The sequence below is a fragment of the Grampus griseus genome (genome assembly GCF_964374135.1).
Source record: "Grampus griseus genome assembly, chromosome: 20".
In the NCBI taxonomy this organism is placed as follows: domain Eukaryota; kingdom Metazoa; phylum Chordata; class Mammalia; order Artiodactyla; family Delphinidae; genus Grampus; species Grampus griseus.
Window position 1 is genome coordinate 43096335 of NC_139014.1, and position 17463 is coordinate 43113797.

Here is a 17463-nt window from a genome sequence, read left to right on the forward strand (position 1 = left end):
TTTTCTGAACATACTTTGGGAAATGATGATCCAGAGTGACTTATGGATTCCTTGCCTGTGCCTAGGTGATTCTGAGCCCCTTATGCTTGGACAGAATTTGTTTTAATTCCCATGAAATGTATTTAACGGGAAGGATGTGCCTCTTCAGTTCTGGTAGAGGCTGACATGAGGCATAGTAAGTAACAGAACTAAGGTAAACAGTGAGGACCCCTTGTCCCCCACAACTGACTGTTTATGGTAGGGAGTGGCAGCAGGGGTAGAACCTTTCTTTTTCCATATACCATAAAACCAACTCTTTTAAAATGTACATTTCACTGGTTTTTAGTATATTTATAAACTTGTACAGTCATCACCACTATCTAAATTCCAGAATATTTTTATCACCCCGGAAAGAAACTCTATAACCATTAGCTGTCACCATTAGTAGCGGGGTGTTAATGTCGTCAGTTATTATGGTTGAGTTGTCTGTTTCTCCCTTCAGTTCTGACAGTTTTCATCTCCTTTATTTTGGGGTCTCTTTTGTTAGATGCACATATATTTGTCATTGTTATATCTTCTTGATGGATGGACCTTTTATCACTGTAAAATGCCTTTTTTTGGTCTCTACAATTCCTCTCTCTTCTGTCTTTTCTCTAATAACAATTTTAAGTCTATTTTGTCTACTATTAGCATAGTCCCCCAACTCTCTTTGGTTACTGTTTTCATGGCATGTCTTTTCCATCTGTTTACTTTCAACCTATTTGTGTCTTTAAATCTAAAGTGTGTCTCTTATACACAGCATGTAGTTGGATCAGGTTTTTAAAAATTTAATCCATTCTGCCAATCTCTGCCTTTTAATTGTAGTGTTTAATCCATTTGCATTTAATGCTTGCTCTTTTTTCAGTCATTTTTCTTCAACAAACACTGCTCTGGTTGCCAAAAGCCTTTGGTTAATTTCCGGAGTTCTGACAAGTTTGATTCTGGTATATATATATATATATATATATATATATATATATATATATATATAAATTATTATATATGATTTTGATATATACCTTATTATACTATTATCTTATATATATGATATATATTATATCTTATTATATATATCTTTATATACATGTGTGTATATATATATATATATTTTTTTTTTCTGCCAATGTTCTTGTTTTATGGAGGAGAGGAATTTTGGACATCCTTACCCTTGCCTTTTCTTTTTTTTAATAGTAATCTTTTATTTATTTATTTATTTATATATTTATTTTTGACTGTGTTGTGTCTTCGTTTCTGTGCGAGGGCTTTCTCTAGTTGCGGCAAGCAGGGGCCACTCTTCATGGCGGTGCGCGGGCCTCTCACTATCGCGGCCTCTCTTGTTGCGGAGCACAGGTTCCAGACGCGCAGGCTCAGTAATTGTGGCTCACAGGCCCAGTTGCTCCATGGCATGTGGGATCTTCCCAGACCAGGGCTCGAACCCGTGTCCCCTGCACTGGCAGGCAGATTCTCAACCACTGCGCCACCAGGGAAGCCCACCCGTCCCTTTTTGCTGAATGCTTTCTGGGATATAGACTCTGAGAACAAGAGTTCTTGGTGGGCGGGTGGTATTTTTTTGTTTGTTTCTATTATTTGGAAACAAGGTAATGAACAAATGGGAGGCAGTTGTTTGGAATCAATATCCTTTTGTCCCCCCAGTGCCAGTGCTCCTCCTTCTGAGCTTCCCCCCTACTTATCTTTCCTGCACTTCTCTCATTTTGGCATCTTTAGTATCCTAGCTCCGGCTACCCTACACCTAACACAGTCCACATGTGATCTCCACTGCCAGACTTGTGCAAATGTTCAGGTGGAGAGAGAGAAGTAGGCTTCCTTCTCAACGTTCAGGCTGCTTGAACACTGCCCCACTTTACCGTCCTTTCTGTTGGCCCTTGACTGGTTTCCTAGGGCTGCCGTAACAAAATTATCACAAAGACAGTGGCTCAAAACAACAGAAATGTATTCTTTCACAGTCCTGCAGGCCAGAAGTCTTCAAGTGTAGGTAGGGTTGGTTCCTTCTGGAGGCTCTGAGGCAGAACCTGTCCCATGCCTTTCCCCTAGTGTCTGGTGGTTGCTGCAGCCCTTGGCCTCCCTCGGCCTGTAGATGCACCCCTCCAGTCTCTGCCTCCGTCTTCACAGAGCATTCTCCTCTTATAAAGACATCGATCGTTGGGTTCAGTGCCTACTCTATTCTAGTGTGACCTCATCTTCACTAATTACATTTGTAAAGACCCCTTTCCAAATAGGTCACATTTTGAGGTTCTGGGTGGACATGAATTTTGAGGGGACACTCTTCAACTTAGTACAGCTCTCTATGCATATTGATGTGGACTTGTAGGATCTTCTAGACCTTCTAATAGTTTTCCCACGTTCCTTTGTATTGACTGTTAGGAATAGTTTAGTGCAAATATTGCCAAATGGGATATTTGACTAAGTAGTCCTTCCAGATCATGTGTATAACAAATGTAAACTTGTCCTAGAGTTATCCATCCTTGTTCATGTCATTTATCCCAGCCACCTGTGCTTGTTTGCTAGTTTCCTATCGGAGACAAAACATCTTTTCTGATCTTATGCTGACTCAAATTTGTACTAGCCTGCAGTGAGGAATCCATTCAAAGTGTCACTTTAAATGATATCACTGGCACCCCTTTGCTAACACGTAGCAGTGTAAAAAGTAGGAGGGATTCCTGCCCTCCAAGAGCTCATGAATGAGGAAAGTGGACCAGGGAGGTGAAATGATACCCCCAGGTCGCACAACAAGTTTTGAGCACTCCCTATGTACCAGGTACTGTTCTAAGTGTCTTGCATATTAATTCGTTTAATCATCACAGCAACTCTGTTTTCCCATTTAACAGTTGAGTAGGGACTTCCCTGGTGGTCCAGTGGTTAAGACTCTTCACTCCCAATGCAGGGGGCCTGGGTTCGATCCCTGGTCAGGGAACTAGATCCCACATGCCGAAACTAAGAGCCCGCATGCCGCAACTAAAGATCCTGCGTGCCACAACAAAGATCCCACGTGCCACAACTAAGACCCGGCATAGCCAAATAAATAAATTAAATAAATATTTTTTAAAAAACAGTTGAGTAAACTGAGATTTTTCACAGAATTAGTAAGCGGTAGTGCTGGGATTCAGATCCAGCTAGTCTGTTGCTTTTAACCTCTCTACTCACTCTGCGCTCTTTATGTCATCCTTGGCTACATAGAAATGATTTGACAGCCTCAAGGGATGTTCAAAGGGCATCCCTGGGCTTCCCTGGTGGGCCTGCCGATGCAGGGGACACGGGTTCGTGCCCTGGTCCGGGAAGATCCCACGTGCCGCGGAGCGGCTGGGCCCGTAAGCCGTGGCCGCTGAGCCTGCGCGTCCGGAGCCTGTGCTCCGCAACGGAAGAGGCCACAGCAGTGAGAGGCCTGCATACCGCAAAAAAAAAAAAAAAAAAAAAAAGGGCATCCCTTTTAGCAATTGTACTTTACAGGGGGCAATGTGTATGTAATCAGCCCACTGGGGATGCCCTTTGGCTCATCCCAGGATTTACCTGTGCATCCCAGCGAGCGCCTTCCATGAAGAGGCCATGGATGTAGGCCCCTTCCCGAGGGGGGCTCCTGAATTCCTCTCTGTTCTTCTTTGTCACGTCACATTGCAAGGCCATCTGGTCCAGGGGCCACTCATTCTTGCGGGCCGTGGACTGCATGATGGCGGTCAGGAAGGACTGAGGGTTGAAGAAGCCTGTCAACCACACAGTGGGAGGCATCGTAAAGTCACCTGTCCAGGCCTCCAACTCCCTGATTCGGTTGAGCAGGTCCAAAAACCAGGCTGCCAGGCCTGCAGTGGAAGGGTAGGCGCGCCTGGCCCAGGGCTCTGGAACTGTGTCTAGGTACAGAGCGTCCTGTAAGTTCTCCATGTCACTGGTCATGGTCAGCTCCCCCTGAAGACAAAGAATGAGAGGGGAAAGAGTGAGGGGCAGCAAGTCCCTGGAAACAGCTGGCCTCGGGGATCTTTGGGAAGACAGGAGATGACGGCTGGGGTCGGTGACACAATGACAGTCCCTGTCTAGTACTTGATCTGCAAGGTTTGTCTCACAGAGACTGGTCGTCTCCCCACTCCTGTGGTATCAGAGTCTACATGTATCTACTGACAGTAGTTTAGGTCCACTGCAGACCTCAAGCCACCTGTGGGTTCCACGCTGATTCCACCCTACCCTAAAGCTTGGGTTTCTCCGTTCTCCTCCAGCGAAGGAGGAATCCTCTTCCAATTGCTAGATGAAATCTGTAAAGGAAGATGTACATTGAAAACCATCTTTAAATTAAACTTTGTAACCTTAGTTATGCCAAGGATCTGCAATTTCTTGAAGGTGTCGTGTCTACTGCAGCGGCATCTGCACGGGGGTTAGGGTACCCAGTAAGGCTTGCCGTGTCTGATGTGATGACCGTCAGTCCTATGAAGCTATTTAAGCACAAGTGAGTTAAAATTATAAGGTTATCAGTCACATTAGCTACATTTCATGTCATCAGCAGGCACCGTGCCCTTAGCACAGATACGGAACATTCTCATCATTACAGAGGGTTCTGTTGGACAGCACTGCTCTAAACAGAAAGGCCTAGTTTTCTGTTTGGTAATTAAACTGTAGTGTATGTGTTTTTGCCAGGGTTGTGTTAAAAATTCTGTATGTTGCAGTTTTAATAAAACATGTTTATGGGTATATAATAATACACGCTGGCTAAACTGCAGATAAGAAGATATGTAGACATATCAAGACTCATTACAAAAAAATAAAGTCCAATAGACTTAAAAGGAAAAAGATATAGGCCGTATTTATTTTTCCTTTTAAAATAAAAATTTTAAGTGTTCAATGGCCAATTAACTCACATAATTATAAAGTGCTTTTATAAATAATACACCAAATAAATTTGCTTCCCCACAGAATTGTTTTGGGTTGTTTTGAGTCGGGGTGTGTCTGTGGAAGTTTTTTGCACCTGTGAATGTTGTTGGCCATGTGAGTTGGTGGGGAGGTAAGGTCCCCCGCCCTGGAATCATCCCACAACTGACCTAACAGGACTGGGCCAGCACTACTGGAAAAAGTAGGATGAAAATGTCCCGGTCCTTTGGCACATCTCTGAGGGCCGCGGCGGAGAGACAAATAGAGATGAACTCACATGGAGCCCCGGACTCTGCCAGCCACAGTTGTTTGCTGGTACAGAGAAGTCCTTTGTTGCCTGGTTATCGCCCCCGGCTAATTCAATCACTTACTCGGTGTGACCATGCCTTACACAGAGATGTGCCACTTCTGAAAACGGTGAGGTCCCATAAACCTCTATTTCTCTGACATTCATTGCAAGAAGAAATCATGGGCTTAGATTAAAATATATGCAATATTAGGGCAGTGAAACTCTCCTGTAAGACACGAAAACGGCGGATCCATGTCATCACACATTTGTCCAAATCTGTAGAACGTACACCACCCGGAGTGAACCCTGATGTGAACTACAGGGGACTCTGTGATTGGGAGGGGTCGGGGTAGATTTACCAGCTGTGACAGATGGGCCACTCTGCTGGGGGTGTTGATGATGGGGAGGCTGGGTGTGGTCGGGGGAGGGGGATATGGGAACTCCGCCTTCTGCTCAATTTTGCTGTGAACCTACAACTGCTCTAAAAATAAAATCTGATAATAAAAAAATGTATAGGCAATACTTAACACTCTTCAGAAATCTAAAATCATTTTGACAGCAGGGAAGCATAAAATGTGTAACTTGGCTTTCTTAAAAATTTCTATCTGCTTAGAAGTTATTCTGACAATGATCTTGCATTTACTAATTGAAAGCGTGAGCGATGGAGCCTTAAAGAATGTGCTCTTAGGTTCTGCCCGTTTGAGAGTGAAGCAGGAACGATTTAGGAAAAGAAGAAGTCGTTCACCTTGTGGTTAGGGTGCTGAACTCAGATCTGCCCATGACCTGGAGTGGACATAGAAATGACTCACTTTCAGAGGAGGGGTTGAGAAGAAACCAGAGAGAACCCCACTCCAAATTCACTCAGTGTAATATGGGTCCCTTTCTTAGGAAAAGAGGAATAAACCTACAGACTCTGGGACAGCGTTTCCTAAAAGGTGTTCAGAGAAAATTCGTTTCCTCAGGTGCTGCCAGATTGGTGGAGGTGGGGTGGGCAGACGGGAAGTTTCTGGGCCAAACTGTGGGTAAGCAGGCCTTTTGTAAAGACTCCAGTTCCCCGCGAGAGAAACCTGCTTCCATCTGCTCAAGCCTGACCTCCTCAAACTCCCCCTGCCTGGATCCCGTGGAACACGGATTAATGTCTGCACTTATGTGCTTATAGGTCAAGAGTCGACAAAAAGAAAACTCACAAAGAGAACACTAAATCCTTAAGAAGATGATGTAGTTCAGGATCCTGTGTTACTGGCTTGTTCCATGTCCATATTGCAGGGAAAGCAGGGAGAACTAAAGACTGGGGGGCGCTTTATGGTGGGTATGAGGGCTACCTGGATGTGGCCTTAACCACTTTTTTTGTCCCTATAAATAAATGCTTTCAAAGTCTTTCTTAGGTAGAATACAAGATAAAAACCTGATTTGCCCTCTAGGCCTTCATTGCTTTAAGTCAGTGCGCTTGTTAAAAGTGCGGATTCAAAGGCTCCATTCCAAACCTAAGGACTCCAGCCTCTGGATGGCCAGGAATGTCTATCTGTAAAGGGCATCTCTGGAGGGTCAAAAGTGGCTGGTGCTCTGGGCTCGCAGGCACGTGGCCAGCGTCCGTCATGTGGGGTCAGCAACGCCCACATATGCCCTTCTCCAGGGGCTGCAGGCTGCACCTTGTTCTGAGGGTCAGCCCCTTTCTGCTTTTCCTTCCCTCTGAAGGTGGTCTTTGCAACCAGCTTTCACATGAATGAAACACCGGGAGGCAAAGAGATGTGGAGGGAAGTGGGAATGATGTGGGTTCCACCCTTCCCAGTCTGGCGTCCAGACTGCGGGTGACCGCAGCTGGTCCATCTGTGCACTCTAGCAGGCATGTGGACCAGGGCAGCTGCCTGTGGGGTGGTGACCGTATGTCACTAAAGGGCCAAAGCAAAACCTGAACTATTAAGTCAACACATGAGAGTCAACGGATGAGAGTAAAGAGCCAGAGCGGTTCCCCAAGTCAGCAAGTTGGGCTTTAAGACTGAACATCTTTCACATGTTTAGAAAAACAGAATTTGTCAATTAGGAGGGGCAATTAGCCACTGAAGCACAGGGGGGAAATGTTTGATGCCATTAAATATCTGAATAATAGAAAATACTTCCCAGCCCCAGATTCTGGGCTGGCCATGACTCTATCTAAGAGAGCACTGCCCAAATGAAATACAATGCAAGTTGTGAATGGGTAATTTTACATTTAAAATTCACAAAATTACATGTGTGTAATTTTACATTTCCTAGTAGCTACATTAAAAAAATAAAAAGAGGGGCTTCCCTGGTGGTGCAGTGGTTGAGAGTCCACCTGCCGATGCAGGGGACACGGGTTCGTGCCCCGGTCCGGGAAGATCCCACATGCCGCGGAGCGGCTGGGGCCGTGAGCCATGGCTGCTGAGCCTGCGCGTCCGGAGCCTGTGCTCCGCAACGGAAGAGGCCACAGCAGTGAGAGGCCTGCATACCGCAAAAAAAAAATAAAAATAAAAATAAATAAATAAAAAGAAAAAATTAATTTTCATAATATGTTATTTAACTTAATAGATTTAAAATGTCAAATATTTCAATATTTAATCAATATTAACAGTTATTAATAGGATATTTCCCCCTTTTTGTCCTATATCTTTGAAATATGGCGTTTAATTTAAACTTACAACACATTTCAGTTTGGACTAGCCACATTTCAAGTGTTAACCTGTCATTAGTGGCTACCATACTGGACAGTGCATAAGAATCCAGCTTCTCTTGTAGTTTTCCAACACAGGTAGAGAATTTTCTGGGCAGGCTGCCATCAGTCAATGGCGCTTTGAAAGTTATACCTAGTTGTAAAGGATTGTAAAGGAATAAACTGGCATTTGGGAGTTTTGTACATCAGGCTTTTGTGCATTTGGTTAGTGGGAGTCAGTACCTCTGACCAATCAGCTCTGGGATGCTCACAGGACCTGGTTCTTCATTGTGTAAGGCTGAGAGCCAGATGTCTGACTCTCCTGAATTCTTCTCTGTGGGGACACGGTTGTGGCTGGTAGACCTCTCCCAGGTGGCCACTTCTGTGTGCTGTGTGCTGTGGGCTCTCACAGTCCTCAGGGGTTAGAGAGCTGTGCCTTTCAATTCAGCCAGTACTTTTGGGTAGGATTATGGTTTCCCATCCAGCCAACTATGAATAAAAATTTCGTAATAAAAAATGCTGAGGGTATTGACTTAATGACTTAAAAAGTCAGACATTTTCTAATTTGGTGCCCAGTCTGGGCAGGGCATTTGGGTTTGTCTGTTTGATGTGCTGGGTAGTGTGGGTTGCCCCACATCTCCCTGTGCTCCGCCTAAAACAGTCCTAGAACTTCAGAGTGTCTGTTAAAGAGAAAGAAAGGACCGGAAGGAAAACGTCGCTCAGATTTTCCTCTCCTCCCATTATGCTTCCCCTTCCATGTTCCGCTGGGAGCTGGGATGTGAGCTCCTCACCGCTCCATGTACCAGCTGCTGTCCAGTGGGGCCCTCACGTCTCCCGCACATGCCAGGCTGTCCTGTGAACCCCTCCTGTTTCAGTTGCTCCCTTCAGCTGTTTCCTCTCTGACTCCCATTTCTTGCAGCTCAGCTTAACCTCTTCCCCAGACTTGGAAACTTTTCCTTCTCTGAACTCTGCCGCTGTACCCTTGCAACTTCACTGTTCCATGAAGACATCTGTCCATCTTTTCTTCTACCTACTTGCCTTAAGGCTATTCACAAACTTGTCTCGCCACAAGAATTACCCAGCTGCTGGCTAAAAATATAGGTTTCCAGACCCCAGCTCCACAGGTTGGTGGGACTGGAGGGTGGAGATAGGAACACATATTGGGATGACGCCCCCAGGGAGTCTGATGACCAGGCCAGTTTGGGGCCCTGTCCTAATGAGACTGGGTTTTCATGACAGCGTTTTTTAGCGAAGATTGCTCTGTCTGTCCCCCTGCTCACAGGGGACCAGGAGAAAAAGGCAATAGACCGTTGTCCTGACTGCTTCTGGGTCAATGTTGTCACCACCAGTCACCTTTAGAAGTTCACCATATCACTCTTACTCACCTGGGGGACCCTCTGCTCCAGCCAAACTAAGTTAACTGTTAGAACAGGCTTAGGGTTCCTCACCTTGGGACTTCTAGAAGATTCTTCTTATTGCCACATGTCACAATCCTACTCTTCCTCCAAAGCCCCCTGCATGCCACTTCTCCGCTGGGGCCATCCCTGATTCCACATACTTATTTCTTCCTTTCTTCTCGCACCTCTCTCTGTGTGGCACTGAATCAATCCTGCCTGGTACTGTAATCCATTTGTATGCTCGTTTTCCCGCCAGACTGTCCGTCTGGAGAGGAAGGCTCCCCTGTCAGTCTCCGCTGTCTCCCCAAGGGCAGAGCACCGAGGCTGGCCATCCACCAGCCCTGCTCGAGCTAGACTGGAAGAAAAGAGTAACTCCCTCCCCACCCCTTCATCCTCACCCAGGCACGCACTGGGATCCATGACACCAAACCGCGGCGAAGGCTCTTGAAAGAAAAATGAGTGAATGAATAGGAGGTCGGATGGGTAGATAGACTGCAGCAAATTGCACACATTCACTAAGCTAAGACTGCAACAAACAAGCTCAAGATAATTATGAATATATACCTGCGTACCTAGGGAACCGAACCACATCAAATGACCGGCAAGGTCCTTATTTACGTTTGAGATTGTTCTATGGAATTCTGTATTTCCTTTGATTACAAGCCGGCGCATAATTTGGTAACATTGTCAAACAGCCTCAGCCTTCGACATCCTTTCCCGTCTCTCCTTTCTCCTTATTTCCTTCTATCCATATTGGGGCCGAATGGGAATTAACAGACTGAAGAAAACTCACCCAGATTTCTCAGTCTACTTCATAGTTTCTATGTGACCACATGTGAAGACGCTCATGGTTGTGTGTCCTCTGCACCCGTGACAGTGGTCATACGACTCCAAGAGGCAGGCACAAGGGCGGCAGCACATCACAGGCCTGGACATCCAGGGCTGGGCTGAGCTTTCCCTGCTGCCTACAAAACTGGGTTCTCACTTTCCCTCTGTCTGGGGTTACAATTATTTTAATAAATGTGCCAGTGTAAACGGACAACAGTTACTTTCCTCAGCTCCTCAAAGGCAGCAGGACCTCCCACTCACCTATCATGCAGGTGATCTGTTTGGCTTTGTGTTGGGCCCTTGATGGAATTATCTTATGGTGAATAAAACAGATCTATTTACATAATTGGTGGTATAAATAATAGATTCTTTCATTGCTCATGAGAAACGTCAGAGCTTGTGCAGCATCTCGGGCCTTTCAGATAACCATGAGGTTGCAGAAGATTAAAGTTCTTTCCTTTCCCCTGACGGGTGGTAATAATAATGCATCAGCTTACACTTCTGGGTACTGGCCACGTGCCGGGCATTGCTCTAAACATTCTATGCAAACCTATTGATTGAATCCTCCCCAAAGCCCTATGAAGTAGGACCACTATCCCTGTTTTACAGGTGAAGAAACTGAGATGCAGTGAGACTTAAGTCACTCTAAGGCCACACAGCGAGGAGGCAGCAGAGCTGGGATGTGGTGCAGGGCTGTCTAGAACCTGTGCTTTGATGCAGCACACACTTCTACGTCCCATGAAAGCAACACCACCCATGTCAGCAGAAGACACAGGGCATCAAGACTTCTCTTCTCCTCGGCACTCAGAGCATGGGCTCCCGGGCAGCTTGCCAGTCACAGCTCATTCTGCCTTCCCAGCTCCCAGCTTCAGAGCCTGTCTTACCCTCCCTGCAGCCTGGCCAGACTCTGGTTTCTAGGAGTGGCACCATCTTAGGCAGTGAGGCTGCTGTGACCACTGCTCTCCAGCTCCCCTGGCGCTCCTCCCACAAGGGGTTCCTGCGGGCAATGCCCTCCCTCCCCCGCCCCCAGCCTCGCCCACCTTTAATCCGAGGTCTAGCTCTCGCAGGGAGCGCTGAATCTCTCGGGTGAGGACGTTCATCCGTTTGCACTCCTGGAGTGCCACGACCACGTAGGGGGTGCGCTCCTCTGTTTTGGCCATCAGTTCTGGGATGTTAAACTCATCTGTCACCCGCTCCAATATTTCTTCCAGGGCGGCCTTGACCTGCCCCACAACAGGAAACACAAGGTTAAGACGGGGTTCAACTTCTCCAGAAGGCCTCCATTCCCCCGCCACGTGGCACTAAAGATGCCAGTCATCCGTGCCCTGGGCACACCCTTGCCCGCTTGCTGAGGCCAACTGGGTCAGGGGCTGAGGGCCAGCCGCAGCAAGGCCTCCCGTATAGGCTGGCCAGCTCTCTGTGACTCCTGGGACCAGCTGAAAAGGATGAACACAGAGGCCTTTCTGAGAACTGGGAGTTGAAAAACCCAGAGACTGACCCTGCTAGCTGTGGGAATCGAGCTAGGAGGGCATAGGACAGACTTGGGCCTAGGGCGGTCATTTGGAAGCACGGGAAGCCGCGGCGATGAGCGGCAGTGATGGAGACATGTAAACATTCCATTCGGAGTTTCCACGAGGCTGCACTGCAGTTCCTGTCCTTGGGTCCTGGAAGAAGCATCGCCACAGCTCATATAAACCTCCTCCCACACCCCACGGACCCTTTTGTCACACAGACTGTCAGCTAATCAGACCAGGGCAGCTAGAACAATCAGGGCCTCTCTCCAGGAAAACTGGAATTGAGGCACCGAGGCTCTGGGCTGTGTGGGGGGCAAGCACTGGGAGGCTGAGTCCGCCATTTTGAAGCAAATGGGTAAAGCCCAGGAGCTCTGTCAGCAGAGAAGGAAAAACGAGAAAGTGCAGACTTACTAGTGCAGCCACTTACTGTGGCTGGCAGAGGGGCTGGAGGGAGGGAGAGAGGGAGCCAGGGCTCCATTTCTAGCCCTGCCTGGAGTCAGGAGAGCTGGTGGACGTGTGTGGTGGATGTTGTTTTGGTGCGTTCATCTCATCCCTCTTCTTCTAATGACGGGTCCCTGTCTCCTTTTGTGAAATTACCTCTTTCCCACTGTTTTGGGGCACAGTCACCAGGCCCAGCCCTCCACTGACTCAAGTGGGCCAATCAGATGATCTTTCCCAGGAGCATGAAAATTGAATCTCAAGCCCAGGATTTAGGTGCAGAAAGTGGAGGGAAGTGCGATGGTCCACTCTTCTCTCTCCCTGGGACCCCAGAGCCACTGTGGTTTCTATCCTTTCTTCAGTGTATTCCTTTGATACAGTGAGCTATTTCTTGCCTATTTCAGCAAAACTGGCCTCTGTTCATTGCAACCAAAGAACGCTGACTGAGTTAATACGGCGTTGTTATGTATCACCCGTGTGAATTTAAGCAAGTCATTTAGACCTCAATTTTCTCATCTATTAAAAATTTCCAAGAGCAACTTTCTCCACTGCCCCCTCCCCTGCCAACTCCCAGGGCTGGTGAAGAGATCAAACCAAAAGAGGTGATGAATGTGGCAGCATGTGAAAGCTACAAAGGACCCTATACGTGTACAGGATTATTAATATTAATTTTGCCTTGTATTGTTAACAGACAATACATTATCTAGGAAAAGAGCTGATGTTAGAAGAAAAGAAAGTAAAAACTCATAACCGTGTCACAAATGGGTCTCTGGCTCTGTCATAGCAAAAACTGGAATGGAATTTTAACAGTACCTGGAAGCTGCTGCTGAGACAGAAGACAAATGGCTAAAACTACGTCATAGTTCTGTCTCTGGAGCTGAATTTGAAGAAACAGCCCTGTATCAGCAAGCTGTCATTTGGACATTATTCACAAAAAAATGAAAAGATAGTCTGGAGCTATTGTTTCAAAACATATTGAACATGGGGAAACAGCTCTCTTCCGTCACTGATCAGGCCTTGGAGGACTTGGAGACCCTGCCTGAGGAGGGAGCAAATCCACAGACATAGAGAGGACACTTCAGATGGGAGCAGTGCATGCCAAGGGATGTGGTCTACGTTACTTCCACGAGCAAACACTTCTGTTTTTTTTTCCTTTTGGAAAAGTAATAAATGCTTATCATAAAAATCTAAATATTACAGATTCATCTGATATTAGAAGCAAAATCCTCCCACAATTTTGCCTCTTCCTTCAAAGGGGGAAAAAAAGCACTGTTAATGATTGGTTTATAATTTCTGCAGGTGTCCTTCAATGCATATGACCCTATCTATCCATCATCCATCCATCATCCATCTATCCATCCACCCATCCCCATATTTATCACGTCTGCCGTATCTTCCTTCCTGCCTTGCTGCTTCTCTTCCCTCCATCGCTCTCCCTTCCCTCCCCACCTCCTTCTCTTTCTATCTATCACAAATGGAATCATAATACACACAGATTTTTCAGTTTGCTTTTTTTGTGTTTTGTTTTTGTTTTCTTTTGGCCACACCATGTGGCCTGCGGGATCTTAGTTCCCCAACCAGGGATAGAATCCATGCCCCCAGCAGTGGAAGCTCAGAGTCTTAACCACTGGACCGCCAGAGAAGTCCCTCAGCTTGCTTTTCTCACCTAATAATATATCTTGAACACATTCCCTTGTTAGTACTTATGGATTTACCTTGTTTTTTTAACAGTATATATTATTTCACTGTTTTGGCATAGCATAAGTTATTGAGTCATCCCCCTATTGATGGTATTTGGTCTGTTTATCATTTCTACTACTATAAACAATCCTGCAATAAAGAAGTATATCATAACATCTGTGCCCTTTTGAGTGTTTCCACTGGTTGAATTCCTAGGAATAGAATTATGAGTAAAATATATGAACATTTTAAACTTTAGGTGCTATTGTCAGATTGCTCTACAATTTAAACCTCTACTAACAGAGATGGGAGTACATCTTTTCTTATGTTCTCACCACTGGATATCCTCACATTAAAAAAATTTTACCATTGTGTGAAAAATAATATTTCACTTAACTCCATTTAGTTATGAGCGATGTTGAGAATATTTTACAATTTTTCTTGGCCATTTGTATTATTACGTGAATTTCTTTTGTGTCCTTTTCCCCTTTCCCCTCTTTTTCTCTCTCCTTCTTTTTCCTCCATGGGTAATATCTGTATATTAGCGCAATCTGCCCACTTCCCGGTATCTGTGCTGCAGTTGGGTTCTCCAGAGTTTGGCAAGTGATCGTACTTCATTCATCTCTGACATACACAAACACACACACACCATTTCTTGAAGTGGTCAGAAGAAGGGAAATGACAAGAACTAGAAGCTTCCTTTAATGCTGCCCGAAGAATCCTAAGCCTATTACTCACATAGTCCCATCCTTTTCATTTTTAAGCTAGGAACATTTTTGATGCTAGGTGGTTTGGATTCTGGGCAACATAAACTTTCTTATCTTCCTTTTGTTCTCAAATTATATCCTATGCATCAAAGAGTAAAAGAGGTTGAGTAGTGGGGTTTAGAGCAGCTTTCTCAGAGTAGGCTCACCTGCATCACAGTCCCTGGGCTGCAAATTCCTGGGCCTAACCCCAGACCCCAGAATCGATGCTCCCTAGCTCATTCCGAGGCATATTAAAATTGAGACTCATTTTAATGACATCACTCCATACCTTTAAACAAACATCCAGCTCCTTTACTATCAGTCAGTTTGTTTTCCTAAAATCAATCCCTGAAGCCTAAAAGTTCGATAACTCTCCAGGTTTTTTAATCCTTAATCTGCCAAGTATGTTTCCTTGTAACAAGGGAACCTCTCACTAAAGGAAGCCGGGTAGTACTCTGGACGGGAGGTGGGGTGAAGCAGACGCATCTGTTGGAAACTGAACTGCCTTAAGCATCACAGAGAAGGTTCACTTTGAGCCCCTCCCTTTTCTGCCCTCTGCTGCGCCCTCACCAGGAACAGAGCTCCCAGGTTGCCTCTGGTCACCCTACACCCACACGGCACCCTCCTCTGGCTTTCCACCCAACAATTCCCCTCCACCTTCCTGAAGTTTCGGGAAGTCCTGTGCTTAGTAGCACTAGCTGTGCGTTAGGAGACTCGGGGACTAACTGTCCTTCCCACAAAGAGACCGCATTTTCGTCTTAAAGAGGAGCGAGTTCGTCCACGCGAGCGTCTAGTTGGCGGAGTGAGGGTGGGGTGTCTAGGGACAGCTCCCCACCCATAATTACTTAGTTTGGGAAAGGAACCATGAGGTCCGTTTCGAGGTTCCCAAACCACGATTGTTCAGCTCTGCCCTTTCTTCACGTTGGCAGACAAACGGAATAAAACCTGCCTTTGGGGGAAGGAGTGAAGCACTGCCACACCCAGCGGCAGGGACGTCCTACCAGGTACCCCGAGGGCCCGCCTGGTCACGTGACTGCGGCGGGTCCCTCGGAGGCGAAGGGTCTGCGCGGCGAGGCTGGACCAGCCATGCGCGGGGAAGACGCACGCCGTGCGGTCTGCGCTGTGGAGCCCAACGCGGCCGGCGGAAGAAAGGGCGACCTCGGCAGTCCTGGGCTCCCCAGAATATCTCGGGCAACCCCTCCATATACCTTTTCTTCTCTTGCGGACCCCGCTCCATCTCCGGCCTGGCTGTCCCGGGGCTGCAGCTCCAGCACCGTGCGAAAGAGCTTCTCCGAAGTCTGGGTCAGGAAGCCGATCTCCGCGTTCGGATGGAGGCCGTAGAGATGCGGCGACTCTGGGGGCAGCTCGGCGTCGATGTACTAAAAAGTCAAGGGCAAGTTCACTTGAAAACCAACGAGACGTGTCTCCCATCTCCCACCTGACTAGTCCTCTGCAGGGCAGTCAGTGGGCCGGAGCAGGCCTCTGACGCCGGGGCCCCTCTGGCCCTCCAGGTGGACGCCCTCCATGGGGACGCCACTCACCGATGCTGGCCGACCTCAGCGTGCTGCCCACCTGTTAGGGCACATCCTTACACCGTCCGTTTGTGTATGCCCGGCTGGTTTTCCAGAACCTCCACATTCATGAGCTCATTCTTTTGGGGGAAGCTTAGCTGACTTTATTCATCTCCAATCTCAGCCCCTCCCACGGTGCCCTGACCTACACCTGTCCCCCCCCCCACACACAAGGAGGACTTCTCAGAGTCCCTCAGAGATACTTTTCCTGCCTGGGAATTTTACCAAGCCCTCCCTGCTTAACTTCCTTTTCTCTCCCCTCTGTTTATTTAAATCAGGGATGATAAACCTGAATGCAAACATGGGGCCATGTATGCAAAATAAATGTGTGAATCCTGGTGTAGGATGAAGTGAGCTTTGCTTCTGGCAGAAAGCATTCGAATTAAAAACATTTAAAACAACGTTTCTCCAAACACCACATCTCTGTGGTCAGTTGTGGTGGGCCATAGGCTGCCATCCCTAAAAAATCCTCCCCAGCATGTAAAACTGACTTCCTTCTCCAAATGTTTCTGAGCACTCTGTGCCAATTCTCTCCATTACAGCGAAAAAATACCCCTCAAGTTTAGCTTTGATAATTTCTTGGTGTTGGTAACATCTAGTCTAAGTAAAAGATGGCTCATTCCTTAAAGGCAAATTTGCGTGTTTATTTTTGCATTTCTTCCAGCACCCAGCACACTCCTGGACTCCTGGTAAGCCCTATAAGCATCTCCTGACAGATTAAAGAGAGGTATGGAGAAAGGGGAACTCTACCGAAGTCTTCTGGAAATGTGCAAACCATGTTATCATTGCCCATCACCTGCATTTGTTCCACAGACAGTAGGGGACGCTCTTGCACAACTTTCTTGGCTAAGGCCTTCAAAGCATTTATTTTTAAAATTCTTTTATTTACTTTCAAGAGAATTATTGTTTTTAATTTCTTCTCATAAGCCTAGTTTTTCTGGGTCAAATAACTTTTATGACGTACCTTCTTAAACTTTAGGAATTAAAAATTTGTTTAAAGATTGTAGTTAATGTTCCTATGACCAGTATTTCCCTTAAGTTTGGTATTCAAGAGTTCTTTTAGGGATGTTCAAAAGTCAAGCAACAAAAAAGGTTTTTTTGTTTGAATTCCTTTTTAATACATTTTCATGGTGGGGTAAATAGGCAAAGATGCACACCTTAAAAATAGCTGAAGTGGGCTTCCCTGGTGGCGCAGTGGTTGGGGGTCCGCCTGCTGATGCAGGGGACACGGGTTCGTGCCCGTGGGCCGTGGCCGCTGCGCCTGCGCGTCCGGAGCCTGTGCTCCGCGGCGGGAGAGGCCACAGCGGTGGGAGGCCCGCGTACCGCAAAAAAAAAATAAAAATAAAAAAATAGCTGAAGTAATAGTAAAATGAAAACCCAAAGTGAGAGTATGAAAAAACTCCATGCGAATGTTTTCTTGGTATGTGTACGTGTGTCTGTGTTCACAG

At 46.6% G+C, this 17463-nt stretch overlaps 1 protein-coding gene across 1 annotated transcript in view; it reads right to left on the bottom strand.

Moving 5' to 3' along the window:
• The window catches only part of DNAH9 (dynein axonemal heavy chain 9), a gene marked incomplete at both ends in the record, with an annotated part of 299172 nt that overhangs the window by 1057 nt on the left and 280652 nt on the right, over nt 1-17463 (bottom strand). The window contains 3 exons of the mRNA XM_082678963.1: nt 3544-3933; nt 11107-11289; nt 15653-15823. Of these exons, the coding sequence (XP_082535089.1) occupies nt 3544-3933; nt 11107-11289; nt 15653-15823 (744 nt within the window). The remainder of the gene's footprint in view (nt 1-3543; nt 3934-11106; nt 11290-15652; nt 15824-17463) is intronic.